We start from the raw sequence: 17,968 nt of genomic DNA, 5'->3' as shown, positions 1-17,968 counted from the left end.
AGTCAAAAATCTATGTCACATTAAAACGATTAGGGAACAAATTTAAAATCAATCAAATCACTATTTATGTGAAAATATTATGCTCTTTGATTTAAAGATGGTCTCGTAAGCCAATTTCGCTGCTTATTATTTATCTTTTTCATTTTGATGGCATAGATGTAAGGCAAAGAACAAAAAATATTCATTTAAAAGATATTAAAATATAACAGAAACCTTTCAGAATGATTATTGCGTAACAACAAGCGTGGAAATAATGTGAAAATCTAATTTAAATGATAGCCAAAGCAAAATAATAATAATATTCCAATGAAAAGAATAAATAAACAATGAAATTGTCTTACGAGACCAGCTTTAAATCAAAGAATATATTTGATTTTCAGATAAATAGAGATTTTTGGATCACTGTTCTTCTCTGAGATTGTTAAATTGGTAATTTTGCAGATCTGTTATTTTTCTTTCCAAAGTCATGAGAAGCTAACTCAAACAAAAAACTGAAATTTTATTGTTTCAAATTCCAGCATTTCTATAAAAGGCCACTGCTTTGCATAGCTATTTCGTCACATACCACGGTTACTTCTAAATAAAAAAGCTCAAATGAAATTATAAAATTATTAGCGCAACTAGAAAACTGTTGTTTCAGTGTTCTCAGATTAATTTACAGCTCAATGTGACAGGATATTACCCTCCAATTTTTGTTTTATTTTCTAATTTTTTGCTCGGTCTATTCTTCGTTTCGTGAATTTATTTTCTTCTAATTTGAAGAACACAAAAATCAGTACAATATTTGTAAAAAGCAACAAATTTCCATTATATGTGTGGAGACAAATATATATCGAAATTTATACCGGCACAAATTGGTGGAAATGTAGTGAAATTCGCTTTGGATTTATCGGCGAGGGCGTCGAAGAGGGAAGGGGGCGAATAGGCTGCGATAAGTGTGTGACAGGCTCTCCATTAACGCTAATGCACCTGAATCCATTCTTTCCGAAAAGGCGGCACACTCATTATGAATATTGATTTGGCGGAGTGCGCGGCAAATGTATTCGCTGCTTCTTTTGCACTTGCTAGAGCGCATTAGGCGCACACTCAGCATCGAAATTCCCCGCTTTTTCAATGAAATAGTGTGGCTAAGTAAAGATCCATGTCAAGCGTTGCGCTTTGCAAAACAACGCAGAAACTCTCTTTATGCGCGCGCGGAGAAGGCACGCGCGCGGCAATACTCTTGAGGCTTTTCCTTCCATATAAATTTATGCCGTCGTCGCAACGAGAAAGAGAGCGCCTAAAAATAAAGTTTTTTCACGTCAATTTTCATATCTGCAGCCGCGCGAGAGTGCTTTCACAGCGCGCGAAATAAGGAATTGCTTTTAGGCCGCAAATGAAAATAAATTAACCCGATATTGACGCCTGGCTGTGCAATTCTAATTGAATCAAAAGAGTGAGAGGGGAGAAAATTTCATGCCCCATGCATATTTTCGAGCATTTATTTATTAATTCTGCGTTAGAAAAAAAGCCCTTCAAAATTACACAAAATGCCATGGTCTATTTAAAAACATGGACTAAACAACACACATCATTTTCTCTTCTTTCGCCCGGGTAAAAATGTACTGATTGGTAAAAAAATGATTTTTTTTATTAAGATGTAACCTAAAAATATCAACAGTAGCGTAAAACGTGATTTATCTTTGCAAATAAATCCCTTGTAGTATCTTTGAAGGTCTCATAAAATGTATTTTTTTCATTGATTAAACTAAAAACTGCTTGAAAATTCATAATAAATATTTGAAATCATGATAAATAAACGACAACATAGATATCAACTGTAAAAAAAAAACATCAGAGCTAATTTATAGTTATAAGAAGCAACCTTACAACAAAATATATTATTCAATTTTTAATTTAAAACGGTACAAAGTAAGTGTATATTTATCCAACACTAAAAGTAAGTGAATATATAAATGTGATCTGATCCCCCAACCATGATCCAACAATTATTGCTCCCAGTATTGAGTGAATTCGGGTTGCAAAGGGGGCATTTTTGCTGCGGAATTTATCGACGGTGCGGTCAAATTTATGTATCCGCTGGCACCGAGGCAGCGAACGTGTTTGTGCAAATAACAATATTATGAATATTCAATTATAAAACAAGGCGCGAGTGATGGTTCTAATAAACGGACAACAACCAACACAGCTCGCACACATGTGTGTTTGGTTATTGCACGCCATTAAATTATGATAGACGTGTATTATACAAAACACGCTTTGCTGCCAACGAAGCTCAGCCGATATATCCACGATAAATATTCTATGTTAATGAGACCATCAGCCCCCAAACCGCCCAACAAAACATACACAAACATGCTCCCCTGCTTCTAATTTATTGCCGCGAAATATTTAAATCGGGGGAATCGACGGCACAGCGCGAAAAGTCGACCAGCAACTGCTGGCTGCATTGATTCCACGCACACGCGATAGTCCAAAATTATACTAGCTTCATAGTATACGAACAAATTGTTTACTAAACACAAAAATAAACAGAATAGATAATTCCAACATGACTTTAAAAAATAAAAGAAATTAAATCGGATGTTAAAAGTAGGATTTTTTTAGATTAATTAAAGAGCCAAAGAGGAGGGGATTTTTATTGATTAAACTGTCAACCAGTGTTTTTTTTAATTAAAAAATTCGAGCTTCAAAAATCGTCAAAAATAGGTTTGAGATTTAATTTGTCAAAATGGTATCTCAATTATTAACCGTACCAGTTCAATCGAGGTCAATTCTGGACCATTTTTTAAAGACCTATGTATTTTAAAAGAATTTCATCGTAATTTACAGGCGTGCTGCTTCATGAGTCAACTCAAATTTGCTTTTAAACCTGAGCACTTTTTAAAATTCAATGATTTTTTAGCAAAACTATTAATGAAAATGAACTTTGAAGACTGGTGAGTCATATATAAGATATCTTACATTTCAATAATATACCAATATTATATTCTACCAATATTGCAATGCACAAAATAAAAACACAGAAATTGTAAATCATTTAAAAAAAAATCAAAAAATTCGGCAGCATCGCCATCATAAAACGTTTTGAGGTACAAAAATTATTTCAAAACACTCTCGAATTGCTCATTCAATTTGTGTATAGATATTTAAAATTGGAATGACTTTATACATATAGATGCAAATTTTAATATCATCTGGAATTAGGCTGCAGCTAGGTCAATAAATAAATTGATGTGGAATATATCTGAATTTTGATTTTTGTTCTAATTAGTATTAAGGTATAATAGATGTTAATTTGTTCATATTATATATTGTATACATTTTTAAAACAATATTTAAACAAAAATTTCAAACGATTGTTTAATTATCTTAATTTCCCAATTTTAAAAAAATATGAGGAGTAATTTTAGCTTTTTTCGAATGAGATGAGATATAAGGATGAAAACTTTCCCAAGGTATTCATCATGCTTTTAGCACGAGATGAATGCAACGAGCGGCTGCTTATGCAGCACGCTGGTCGGCCGGACGGAGCGGGTTGCATGCCTGCTGGTCACGTCCTGAAATCCGGTGTAGCTCCCTCAACCCGGAATTATTTATTCAGAGAAATATGAGCGACGACGAAACACATCAAAAGCCGGCCTCTCTATTGTGGTAGTTTCGGCATCTGAAGGAGCGCGCGCACAAAGGCATCGCCAGTGCATTTGGGGCAGTTCGCGGCCCCCGAGGACGGCGGAGGGCCTTTGCATCTCGAGGCCGCTGACCGCACAATACATTAAACACAAGTGGCGTAATTCGGGTGACGCTGCGCCATTTATTCGGAATGCAAATAATATACCGAGAGCCGAGCGGCTCCGCTGCTAAATAATTCCCGGCGTGCCACATTGTTGCCTGCATACTTTCTGCCAGAGTGCGGTGGGGTGTGCATGTGCTCATTGCGCGGCCGCTATAGGTCTTACTCACAGAAAAGGGTTGCTTCTGCTTGCTCACGGTGACACTAACCCGTGCGGCATCAACTCCAAGTTTAATGGATTTGGATTTTCAATGAAAATTTTAAAATGTAAATTTATAGAAGACGTTAAATACTCAATGCAAAGTAGCATCGATGATTTATGCTTTTCGACTAGAGAAATCTGTGTTTTAAAGTGGATTGATAACGGACAAAAATAAAAAAATTATATAAATTATTGGATGCAGTTGATTGATAATTAATTTGTTCTAACAGTTTGCAATAACCCAAACAAAAATTCAAATTTTCTCCCAAATTTACAGCGCTTGACCACATTTTCTATTTGGCAGATTTCGATTTTCTCTTTGTTGTGAAATAAAATAATATTTCAAGTAAGGAGACAGTACGCACCATTGGAGACACATGCTAAACTTTGCACCTAACAAATTTACGGTGCTACTTGGGTCAATTTTGGCTTCAACTGGATCCTAAGGGATGATGAGTTCATGCACTGGCAGCAAGGATTTTCCAGGATAATCCTTATTAATTGCTGGTTAAAACGCAACTTTTTGTATCCCTAACTTATCTATCAATAATTAATTCACTCTATAATTAAGATGAAATTAAATGCAGCTTCCTTGGTGTATTTTTCCGTATTTCTACAGAATTGTGTTAAACAGCACTAATGAACAAGAAAGGAGAGAATGGAGGGAAGTACATTCAAAGAAGGCCATTAAACTTTTTAAAAATATTTTTTTTAGCCGCGAATTAAAAAGATGTTGTTGATGGGAAAAGTTTGTTTTGACTTTTTAGCATTTATTTTTCTCTCTGTTGCATAACATAGTCTTCAATATAAAAACACATAAAAATATCTGGGCGGGTAAAATGCGTTGTGAGTGCCAGAAAGAACTCCCTTTTCTATTACCTTTTTTAGGACTGATTATACTTTTTGCCCATCTCTATGCCCGAAACACATTACCACAAATTCCAAATGACCAACGGGAAAGTCGAGCAGCAAAACATGCATGCCTGGGGTTGATGTGTTCGTGCAAGCACTGCATGCACACAATTTCTGATCCCAGTGTGATTTATTTATTTTGAAATAGTATTGACCCCGCGCGCTCGCTCTCTGTTATTGGAAGAACAACATATTTACATAAAACATCATTTGTTATTGTTGTTATGCATGCAAATTTAATCAGCGCGCCGTTGTTTGCATTCAAAATAGAGCAATTATTTTTCATACAAACACGATATTTGAGCGAGTTATGGAAATTTAGCCAAGCGTGTCGCGCGCAGAAAAATCTAAATTAGGCATCAGAGAGGCAATTTTACAGCTCGCTGATCGGTTCCGCAGTTAAACGTTACAACAATTCCAGCTCTCTTGATGGTAATTTACTAAATTAATGCAAAAATGAGGTACACACTATGCAATTTTTGAAGCACAGAATCGATTGGAAGTATTGGTTTTAGCGATTAATATTATTTCAGAGTTGAGGAGAATTTGGTTCCGTGGGCTCGAAACTTTAAAGTAATGAAGCTATGAGAAGTGAAAACTATTTTAATGTTACTAATTTTTTATACATTTTGAAAAATTCACGAGGAACTGACAAAAGACAAAGAACAAAGATAAAATATTTTAAAATTTCTAAAAAATGAATTGCAAGCTACCAGGCTTTTTTGGAAAATGAAGTCACGACATTGTATAATAATATCAAAATAGTTAATTATATTTCTGATATTTTAAGTTGAACTGCTTACGATGATTAAATTACCAGTTAATGTTCGAATGAAATGGGCTTCTCACTGCAGAGCACCGCTCATTTCCAGACGTGTTTTGCGGGTTACCAGAAACTCGTACTTGCCTCCCGTGAATCGCAACAATAATTTAGGAAGCGAGACACAAAAGGCATTAAACCGCACAGGAATGAGCTATTAAATATTCCCACTGCAGTGTGAAAGAGGATGCCGCTTAAATAATTAAGCAAGACGGACCACGCATGCAGTGGCATAAACACACGCTCATTTTTCTTGGCAAAGAGAAATGCGCGTTCAGGTCGGCCCGCATACGCGGTGAGAGAGAGGGAGGAAGAGATGAGGCGGCACAGCATCCGACAAACACAATGCGAGAGAGCGAGGCGCTCGCCTGGCGCGCCAAGTCACCGAGTAATAAATGGCGTAACTGGCAGCAGCAATTAGTGTAATGATAGCAGGTGCTACTAAATGTAAGGACACCGAGTCTCTCTCTCTCTCTCGCTGGCTCTGACATCCCTCATGTGCTTCAAATTACTGCGTGTAAACAGTAATATACCTAAGTGCTCGCAATTACATCAAAATAATACAACGTGGGGATGACGCAACACCATGCAGTGCTTCGCAACACATCACACGCCGCGCGCGGCGCAAAGAGCGGCCCCGAGTGCGCGAAACGAGCCGACGCTGCGCTGCTAATTCCTTGTAGCTACCCGCCCTCGCGTCTTAAATATTAACAACGCCATTCGGAGTCATTAAACATATTGCAACCAGACGCGCAAAGCTTTGGCGCTTGACGCCGGTTTTTTTCTCCGACTTCAAAGAGTGCAGGTGAGAAATTCCTTCTGTACCGCCGCTACATTTACTTACTCATCTGATCAGATTTTTTTTAAAACATATTTGAGAACATTCTTATTTTGATATACATCTGCTTTTTTATTTTATTTTTTCACTTGGCCCTAGCAATAATTGTTTATGCGCTTATAACAATATTTACTGAAATGTTTTGAGTTTATAAACATGCTATCAGCTTTTTTGTTTAAAAACAAACAAAGTTTTCTGGCAAACAACTTGATAAAACGCTTTTAATCTCTTTTTAATTCCAAGATCGTTTCATTTCACTTTATTGACGATTACCCAGGTCCTTCACCACTCATATCCGCCCTTGAATTTTTATCTGAATCGGCTTTTGATTTTTTAATCAATTCAATTACCATAATTACCCTCGCTCTCAGCGACACGCTGCACTTGATCTGGCGGCGGGGGAAATAAAGATTCCTTTAACGTGGCGGAGATTTCGCCCGCCGCGTTTTACTTCCTTAATTATAGATATCTGGTGACGGAGATTAAGTAAGAAAAGCAGCTCGTAAAATTAAGCTTGAGTCTTTCCCTAATTTCATTTTCATCCAAGGGTAAAGTAAATTGAAAACTCACCAAGCTCATAACAAATTTGATATTTTAATACTTTTTGTAACAACAATGTACATTTTAACCATACGCTTATTAATGTTACTTATGTTTAATCAGAATCACTGGAGGAACTGCTGGAGGACGACGAGGACTTGTGTCCGTGCTTGTGTTTGTGGCCGTGTCCGTGCCCGTGGCCGTGTCCGTGCCCATGTCCGTGCCCATGTCCGTGCCCGTGTCCATGGCCGTGCTTCTTGTTTTTCTTTTTCCACTCCTTCACCTCCTTCTTGAACTTTTTGCACGTTTTGGTGGTGCCTCCGCAGTGGGTGCAAATTGCTCCGATCGTTGCGCCAACCGCCGTCCCTGCAACCGCGCCCTGGACGAATCCATGCTGCTGTCCACTCCCATGAGGATATCCGGGTTGAAATCCGTGCGTTTGAGTGGGGACAAATGCTCCTTGTTGGCCGACAAACCCGGCGTTCATACCTGCGACATGTCCAGGTTGGTAAGGAGCTCCGATCGGATATCCAGGTTGGGGCATGTACCCGGCTTGGGGTGCGGACGGCATCGGCACATGGGCAGGCGGGAACGGCACACCTGCTGGCTGCATTGGCACGTGTCCAGGGACGTAGTGCGGAACTCCGTCTGGTCTGAGGTTGCTCATCGCGGAAATCGAAGTGGCCTTAAATAGGAATTGCGACTTTTTGTTATTTTGCTGCCCGACACGACACAGGGAAAGGCGTTGCTGTGCGGCGTTATCGCGCTGCCGGACTTACACTAAGCCGCTCGCCGCTGGAGGTTTTTAGCTGCGGGCACAATAGGCGATAACGGTGAGAATGACGCCAAGGTGCTGGGCGAGTCATACACACGGGCAGTGACGTGTGCACTCGACTTATCGACGACGGTCGTATTGCGCACTAGTTTCCTCAGAATGGGTAGTGGGGGACGCTGAAAATATTTTTTGTTTTTTTATGCTTGATTGAAATAGTGGCATTTGTTTAAAATTATTTTTCACCTCTTCTCTGACTAAATATTACCCAACTTATAGATAACTAACAAAATTACAAAGGAAAATAATTTTCTGTAGATAATTTTTATTCGGAACTGAGCGAAAATGTAGTAAACTTTAAAGGCATTGACTTAGAAAATAATAAAGACGAAAAAATATGAAATCAGTCAGATCACCATGAGAATTTTTGGTACTAGCCGCCACCGCGGTAGCGGAAAGCGCCGGACAAAGGGAGCGCCTGCAGTACGTCTTTGACTCTTCATCAAGTGTCAGACTGAATAAGATTAGAACCTGTCACTCTGATTTGATTGTTATTCAAAAAATGTCTATTAACCTTTGATTTCCATTTATTATTACCAAACATACTAAACAAATACTCCAAATTAATTTGAGAAATCATAGCTCTATAATGTTTTTTCCTTTAACAAACCTTATCAAAAAAATCATATTTGTACGCAGCTAAGTAAAATACACATTATTTTGTGATATTTTACTAAGATGACGTTTTCCATCATTTTACGTGGTTTAATGTTAGCCAAATTACGTTTTTCATATCAAATGTAACAAAAGGGGTTTGTCAATACAACTGCATACCAGCTAGTCTGTTACCATGGTATACCTATTAATATCATATTTTAAAAATTGCTCGACACTTTTTAATAGAGGTGCGTGAGAATAATTAATAGAATAACGGGTATAAAATTAACAAATATTTTTATTTCAAATTATACAATGAGGAAACTTAATAGTTTTCACAGTGTCGTACTTTGAACAACAAAAATACTTTGACTTTTTCACTTCTGGAATTTTCTTCCATTTCTTTTCAGTGAATGACAACTATTTTTCCTCTTCGCTGTCTGACGAGCTGCTGCTGCTGCTGCTGCTGCTGCTCCGAGATCCAGGTTTTTTCAGCTTAGTCTTGATTTTTCCCACCAACGATCCGACCTGTTCTCCAAGCTTTTCTGTTTTCTTGATTTTCTTCTTCTCCTCGGGAGCATCTTTCTTGGAACTCTCCTGTTTCACGATTTTCTCTACCGCAACCTCATTTTGCTTCCTGATCTGCTCTGGAGTTTTCGCAGTTTTCGTGCCACACCAGTTCTCGATTTTCAAAACTTCGTGGTGTTGACCACCACTGCTAGCGACAAAGAGCTCTTCTCTAGTCGCGCTGGAGGACTTGCTGGAACTGCTGGAGCTGGTGGAGACAACCCTCTGGGTCACCTGCACCCCCGACTTGCTGCTCCTTTGGTAGCTGGACTCGACTTTCTTTCCGACGAACTGCGAGCTTCCGGACGAAGAGAAACTTTTGAATTCTTGGTTGGAGAAAGACGACGAGGAAAAGCTGTTGCTTGACACTTTGCTGCCTTGCTTGGTACTCAGGTTTTGGAAAGCTTCGCTCAGTTGCACTTGTTGAGTGGCTGCCGTCACCTTAGGCTTTGCCTCTTCATCGCTGCTACTGCTGCTGCTCGAGTTACGCCTCGGTTTGCCAATCTTTGCAGCACCAACAGGCGCCTTCCCTTGTTCAGGATGGCGGAGGTCCATGTTTAGAGAGGGCAGCGACAAAACTGTTGCACTGATGCGTTATCGCCGGCAATATCTGCACGAGTTTTAGGTGTGCGTGTGATCCAGTTTGGTATTATCTCGACGTTGAATTCCATGTACAAACAAAGATAGCGCGGACGCATCTGAGAGTCAATCCGTCTTTTTCTTTATTTTCCTTTATCAGTGCCTGCAAAAGAATGCAGTGGCCATCAGGAACATCAGGTGTCTCCTTAAATGCGGCTGCCACCCCCGTTTTCTCCGCCGGCGTAATGTTTTCCATCAAGTGGCATTATTTTAATGCGCGCCAGCCGTCGCTAATAGATGCGACGCGGCAATAATAAGAGCGAGCGAGCGAGCGAGCGAGGCAGTGTTTTAAGAAGTCATTTGCATAGCAGCTTCTTATCAGCATTGAAACCCAACTTTTTAACTCGAATGTTTTCGCTGCGAAGCAAAGTTTTGCATTGCTGTTCATGGAGGCACCATCTGCGCGCAATCCAGCATCCTGCCTGTGTCTCTGCTTAACTCCAAAAGTACACAGCGTGCCGCTTAAACGGTGCCACCCCCTTCTTAAATATACACTCGCTCTCTCACACACACATACAAAACAGCGCCGGCAGTTTAAGCTACCGACTTTATGGAAAACTTGTTTCAACTCGGTAATTTATTCCAAAAAGATTTTCTTGCCGAGCAAGGAGAGGGAATAAAGAGCGACGGAATCGCGAGAGATGTGCCTGGAAATTATACATACGAATAGAAGCTGTGTGCTTTTGTTTACACGGCGTCGTCGAGTGAGAATAATTTAAATTACAAAAATATGCTGCCTGCTTCCTGCTTGAATAATAGAGCTATTTAGTTGGTATAATATAACTGCAAAATAAATCTCAGCTTAACATACTCTCTTTGTTATATAATAAAATTGCACTACTATATTTTATTAAAATAGACTGGGAAAAAATAGGGAACTTTTTGTTGGCTGCCGATTCAAATATCAAAGAAAATACGGCGCTGTTTGAATTATTTTAATTTAAAATTGCAATGCTATGAGAGAGTACTAAAAGTTTTTAAATAATGTGACTATAAAACTACAATCCTTTGACCCCAAAATTATGAAGCCCCTCTACTTTGTCTAATTGTAAATTTGATCGGTGACTAATACAAATTGTAAAGATATAGGGCTATGTTAACAAGATATTCCTTTCGTGCGGCTGTCATTTCCTCGTCTGTTCATAAAAATGTTTTCTTCTTGAAGTTACAAAATTTTTTAATGTATTATATCTATTGTGATTCTCCGCTTACAGTCAGTATGTTTCATTTACTCTACAATATCAAAAAACCTTATCCCAAGCTGCCTGTTATAAGGCACAGAAATTGTAATTAAGTCGTACGCTGATAGGGTTCAATAAATAAATATATAATAGTAATGAGAGAGTAGCAACAGAGTCAGATTTAAGTCGTAAAATGTCACAAGAAAAGGAAAGGTCACAAGAACGAACTCATCCCCCAAAGTGCAGCTCTCGGGTTTCATAATTAATGCATTCCTAAGAGCGATGCAGATGGGGCGCGACCGCTCAGCTCTCTTTCACAGTTATACTCGGTGAACTTTTCCAGTCCCGCAGGAGTCAAAAAGAATCATGGACTCTCTTCTTCGCGTTTCACCTCGCTTGCCAAATGAAAAGCACACGCGCGCTGGGAAAAGCGCGAGTGTAAAAGATTTGTTACCAAATTAGCGACGACAAAATGCCCGGAAGGGTCTTTTCCAAAAGCAATTAAAGAAAACGCTTAATTTATGCAAATTAGATTCGGATTTTGTGCGCCACGAGAAACAAACAGCAATAAAACGGAGAGGCGTTTATTCCTCTCCGCTCTTTGCAGCACGCGGGAATTTTCGCAAGACGAGCTCCTCGCGTTTCATTAATGCAACCATATCTGCCGGGTGAATCAAAGATTTGCTCTCTCGCATAACTTGGTAAATTTTATTTACATGCAGCAGCGAGTCGTTAACAAGAAAGAGCCAGCCGTGCACGCGAGAGAACCGCACACACCCTCCGCGCGTGTAAAATAATAACGTTTATGCAGTCTTGCCGGGGTAATAAGGTTAAATTTAATGTTTATAACTCTTCGTGTGTTATTGCAGCCGGTGTTCAAACATACCTGCCAGCTCGTACAAGCGAGTGTAAATGTGTAGTTATTGTAATTCAGCTGATACGACTGCTCAGCACACACACTCGTCTCTCGCTGCGCCCCCAGACGTTCAGAGAAACGGAGCCGGTGCCCATTTCACTCCTGAGGAGCTCCGCTTGAATAATATCATCGCATACATAGCATGTAAGATGTTCTTGACTGCAATTTGAGCACGCACGCAGCTGAAATTTGCGTTCTGATTTTCCACGTCACGTGACAGAGAGGAACGTCTTACAAAACTTCGGCTCAAATCAACAAAGATTCATGAACTGAAATTTTCATTTAAAGAATCTGCAGATTAAAAAAAACATTACCGCATCATTTATCACATCACTGCATATTTTCAAATTTGCAGCTCCAAAAAAGTTATAAATTGTTCTACCATTGGGATTTAATTTGGTGCCTATAAATTGATTTTCTTGCTTTGATAAACACATTAACTTAATTTAAAGATTTTAATTTAAAAAAAAGTATACTATTATCACCTGTGTAAATAGCGCGGCAGAGCCAATCTGCATTTATTGTCCAAATTTTAAAATTAATTCTCATTGAAGGTGGACGTCCTCGGTTAGGTTTAGCCTTTGTGTCACTCACGCGTTTTGTCCGTTTTATTTAATTCCATTTTTGGTTTAAAAATTGAGTACCTCCCTTATCTGTACTCTCCCTTATTCACAAACATTACCTATTTTTACGGCATATGTATTTCCAATCTTATTATAGTCAATTACAAATAGTCGTCATTACAATTCAATTAATTATAACTTAGGACAGTAAATGCATATTGGCTCTTGCCGCGCAATTAACACTTGGAAATATTCAAATATACACGTTTTAAAAATATAGTTTATTTTCACCTGCTAATTTTTTAGATTTTACGTATTCACTATTGCAAGCAGACAAGCAGAGCCCAGAGTGAACAAATTGAAATACAATTTTGTATTAACAACTCACATTTTTATGAAATCATCAATTTTATTGATGATTTCCGCTCTAAAAATTATCTCTAACATTAAGATGACAAAAACTATTGGGTCGTACAGGCCGCAAATTTTTCCTGAGTTATCAAAAAGTAAATTATAATTGAATGTTTTTAATCCAACCTTTAAGTAAGCCGCCTTGTTGCAGGTGGCATTTAACGAAGGTATAAAACGTTCACTTCGGCCGCTGCAGGCGCATTTATCAGGCGATTAAACAGGCAGTTTGCTCCCTAAGCACCTCCGCTTTACGCTCTGCTTACTCGCGCGTCGAATTTTCTTCCTTTCCACTTTGATTGTTCCGCTGTGACATTTGGAAATGCCGCTGCTCTCTTTATACGTGATATTATTTTCCCTCCACCCACGACGCGAGCGAGCAACACTTTGTTACAAGAGCTCGGGGAAGGGCTTCGCAAGCTGCTGGCCCCCAATGAGGATATAATAGTGACAATGCCGAGTTTAATATCAGTCGGACCAAAATAATATCCCGGCATGTGCGGTGCATTTGGTCGAATCACAGGTCTAGCTAGCCAGCAGCGGCCAAACGATTTGCCCAGTCAAAGTCAATTAGGCAGAAATTTAATATCGCGACACGTCCTGCGTCTGACCGTGTTCGATTATTCACGCCAGTTCTCCTCCTTCGCCAGATGGCGCAAGCTGATCCTTGTCCGCGAGCGTGATTTGCACCAAGTGCTGTCATTTCGCTCCCTCCGCTTGACAGCAGGTGCACACGCAATTTTATCTCATATAGATCTGCCAAGCTCAGTTCCTATAGATTTAATAATTAATTTAGGCTATGAATATTGTCCTTGATATTTAAGTTTTTAGAACACTCTAATTGATTAAAACTAGGAACAGGAATCAAGAATGTAACGAATGATAGAACTATTGCTATGGAATATAACTGTCTGATTTGCAAACGATTGCAAAGGGCAATATATTTATGCAATTTTTTGGTGTTTTGCAAACAAGTATTTCAAGTAATAGTTTTCAAACATAATGAAAAAATAAAAGATATTTGAAAAAAATAATAAATAATAATTAAATTTAATACAAATTAAAAAAGATTACTGAAAAAACAAAGATGCTAATTTTTAATATAATTTTTTTTGACATTAATAGAACTAAATATAGTACATACAAAAATTAGTCTAGCCATTCACCAGAAGAAATAATACAATAGAAGAAGAATACACAACAGCTGGATTGAGTGCTCTAAAATCAAAAGTCTACGGCGGCGCCATCTGTTGGCGGCTTCGAACACTAAAGGGCTTATCCAATTGGTGATTAATTGAACTACGTGTTGTGTACTTATTCAAATCAAAGAGTAAATTTACGTTTTATACTCTCCTTTGTAATCTATTTTAAACATAATCAAAAATTCAAGTAAAAATCTGACCAATGCTGCAAAAGTTGGTACAAAATAGACGAGGGTTGAAGCTTTGTTGGCAAGCACCTGCACGCCGCAACCATTCAATGCTTTATTTGCTTCACCTGCAGCCACACAACAAACTCGCGGTCTGATTATTTGATTAATTAGTGAAATAATTAATGACCGCGCCGCATAGTCGTGTGTGTAGAATGAATCGGAAAACAAAATTTTTGCACCGCGCGACTGATGCATTGTTTACGGGCCAGTGAACGATTGCACGGCGGGTTGCATGCATCAGGCGCAGGCATTCATCCCTGCGTTCTCTCCGCTCTCACCCATCCATCTAGCCAGCCGGAGACTCGATGCTGCCTGCCTGCCTGCCTGTTCGTCGACGGTAGCAGCAACGGCAGCTTCAATATTGGCGTTGAGTCAACATCAATCAAAATATGTGCCTGATAATTGAGCCTTTCTAACGAACTTGTGTTTTATAAAGAGGCAATTATGAAAAGTAAACTCATTTGCTGTCCAAATATTGATCGAACCCACCCACCCCTTTTTGCAGTTTTCATATTACATATACACACACACACTCGCATCGCAACGCAGCGGCGGCGGCAGTCGAGGCATCTCACTTGCTCTCTCTCACCCGGCGCGTTCCCTCTGTGAATGTGTTCCTCATTATCTTTTTATCGGCAGTCCTCGCCTCAAAGAGCTCTTGCGCCAACGTTCTGCTTAATTAGCCTGAGCTGATAATTATGCAGCACATACACGACCCGCCGCGTCGACTCGGTTTATTGGAAATTTTGAGGGTTTACTCATTGCGTACTGCTCTGCTCAAAAAGCGAACTCTCGACGCACACTGAAATCCAGAATTGCAAATAATGTGTGTTACATCAAATCACGGTAAAGATATTTCAAATACTTTTAAAATCAATTTTATGCCAGCAATTTGTCGTCCCAAATGGATTCTCTTGCTCGTTTTGATTAGAAAATTCAAAATTCTTGCAAAAAAGTTAATTTTTACCATTAAATGGTCGGAATTTGGCACGAATTTGTAAATATCTATTGTTTTTTGGTTTGATTTTGATGAATTTAATCCCATATAACTTCTTTCCTGCTGCATAGTGACGATAAGCAGTGCCTGTGTTGCCAAAAGCGATTCTAAATTTTAAATACTGTCTAGAAAATAAACCATTAATGAATGCACCAAGTTGCCCAAACCTTTGCAATACAACTTTGGCAATTAAGACAATTATCCAACTGGTATAACTGTCTGCCAAAAATAGGAATAACTTGGATTAATTGAAATTTCAATATTTTCCCATAGTTTGTACAAACCGATCGCTAGAAAAATAAAAGCAAAAAGTATTTTTACATTTTTTTTTAACAAAGCCAACATAACTAAGAAATTTATTATTAATAAACTTATAGGAAAGTAACCATCGTCATAGATGGTTACCTATTTCATTAATTTATTAAATTAAGCGATAGAAAATTTCCCTAAATAAAAATAAAAATTTACTATTTGATTTTGCAATTAGGAAGTGAAATTAAAATATTATGCAACGAGAACGATAGCTGAAATGGATTTTATTGATTGATTGATTTACATTATTAAAAACCAACGGCGTACAACTATATATATATATATATATATATATATATATATATATATATATATATATATATATATATATATATATATATATATATATATATATATATATAAATTACAACTTTTTATTGGAGGCGGCCTTGGAAAGAGTCACAGGTTTTTTGTCACAGTCCAATAGGTGATACAGTGCTAGATAATGTTGAATTAAAATATGCACATTTACATTTATCACAAGCCTCTAGATGAAAACATTTGTAGGAACAGATTAGAAAGTGATATCCATGAAAAGAATATCTCATTAACATAGCTCGGTCCTTGCAATTGCTCTTTTAACGGATTTTATGAAATTACTTTTTAACTTCTAGGTTTTTTTACAAACTTGACCTCCCTTCCCTCGTCCTCATCCATGCGTTGGGGTTCGCGTGGCACTAAAGGCGGCGGGAAAAATTTCGTAACTGGCGCAATTAAGTCCCCAGGTCCGTGCGTAAAAGAGTTTTCCACGTTTGTAAGTCGCGCGTGGCAGCATCGCAGCTGAGCAAAATAAAAAGGGATTCCCGGCCTGCAGCGTGCACAAAAGCGCGAGCGGCGGCATTTCCTCCTTAAAACAAACAAAGGCGAGAGAGGGCTAAATTGCGGCCAACAATGCAGTCACAGATTAATGGAGGATTTAATCAGTAGGAGGAAATTTGCTGGCAAAATTAATGACCCGCATTGTTTCTGCCGCTCTGATTTGTGTGAATGCTGCCGAGCGGCAGGCTGCAAATGCATAATATAATAACGGCGCGGCGCACAAAGGAGCCAGGCCAAGCAACGCCGCGCGCGTCTCGCAGATATTATATAATTGCTCCGGCTCTTTTCATGTCAGCGCCGTTAATTGATCGGTTTTAATTTGGCTCCACCACCGCGGCAAGAGTATTATTTTTCCGCACAAAAGACGCGCTCTTTGAAATAAAAGCCCTCTTTGCTCGCGGTGGCGCGTTTCTAATTAAAATTCATTTGACGACACCCACAAATCATGCGAGCAGACACAATTTTCGCCAGCTACCGCAATACTCTGCAGCCACGACCAATTGCGGGTGCTCTTGGTCATGACTGAGTTAGTGGGAACAAAATGTTACTTGACTTTTGAGATTGAAGTCTTGTGAACATTAACTTGTTGAAGATTTTATCATTTTAAACCCTAAATTTGAAAGTTTGAAATTAAATAGATCCATGAAGACTATTGTGCTTTTTTAAAATGGCTTGTTATATGTTATAATGGTGTTATAATATAATTATTAGACATAATTTTGTAAAAAAACAAGCACTGACGAGGTTTCAATTTTTGGTTAATTTAGCCTTGGATGCTCAGTTTAAACTCATATTATGTTCTTATCACAATCCAAGGAAATAGTAGAAACTGATTACTTTATCACAGAACTAGCAGATACATTGGCTTAAATATTAAATTAGCTTATTAAACGCTATAAAATTATTTAGCATTGCTGAGTTTCGTAAGTCATTATATTAATGAAATCAATAATTAAAATAGAGTACTTGCAATAAGAATTAGCATAAAGAACTATATAGCAAAACACTGCCAAAATGATTGATTGCAGGGTAATTCCTTGCCCATTGAGCCTCCGTCTTTAATTTGAGACCAAAGTTTCCGTGTCAAGCGAAGTATTACAGATTAATCGTCGTTATGTGATTGCTGATCTCTCTATTATGTTTGTTTTAACATTCTATTATAATAAAAAAGCGCAGATGTACGATTATTTGACTAATGTATTTTAATGCTTCTCATAATCGAAAAAATTTACTGTACAAAATTACAATTTGTGCAAAGTGATCTATCTATAAATGTTAGCAGATTTTTTTATATAAATGTGTTTAACACGTGCTTTAAAAACTTATTTATTATCCATCTTAATAAAAAGCCATTAATTAAAAGTAAATTTTTATAAAAAAGAAAAACAAATAATAATAAAACTGCCAAATTTTGTAATCTGTAAAATTAATAAACTTGAAATATTTTTAACTAAATAATTGTTTATGGTAGACAGAAATCGTTACAAAACCTATTAAAACTGACAGAAAGGCAAAAAAGGTAGCATTCTAAACAAGCAACGGGATAAGGTTTTATCCAGAGGGGCAAAACAGATATGGCCCAGACTACATATAATAGGAC

General features: G+C 38.1%; 2 protein-coding genes across 2 annotated transcripts; both read right to left on the bottom strand.

Annotated features, from left to right (window-relative positions):
- Nucleotides 1-7,139: 7,139 nt before the first annotated feature.
- Nucleotides 7,140-7,968, bottom strand: LOC135936865 (annexin B11-like). Its single transcript, XM_065479853.1, has one exon. The coding sequence runs from the start codon at nt 7,770-7,772 to the stop codon at nt 7,221-7,223; it is 552 nt and encodes a 183-aa protein (XP_065335925.1). The 5' UTR covers nt 7,773-7,968; the 3' UTR covers nt 7,140-7,220.
- A 986-nt stretch (nt 7,969-8,954) lies between these two features.
- LOC135937499 (uncharacterized) lies at nt 8,955-9,656 on the bottom strand. Its single transcript, XM_065480652.1, has one exon. It carries the CDS (start codon nt 9,654-9,656, stop codon nt 8,955-8,957), a length of 702 nt encoding a protein of 233 aa, XP_065336724.1.
- Nucleotides 9,657-17,968: the final 8,312 nt, after the last annotated feature.

The sequence above is a fragment of the Cloeon dipterum genome, chromosome 2 (genome assembly GCF_949628265.1).
Source record: "Cloeon dipterum chromosome 2, ieCloDipt1.1, whole genome shotgun sequence".
NCBI classification, from domain to species: Eukaryota; Metazoa; Arthropoda; class Insecta; order Ephemeroptera; family Baetidae; genus Cloeon; species Cloeon dipterum.
Note: the sequence above shows the minus strand (reverse complement) of the source record. Positions and strands in the feature narration are given on the sequence as shown.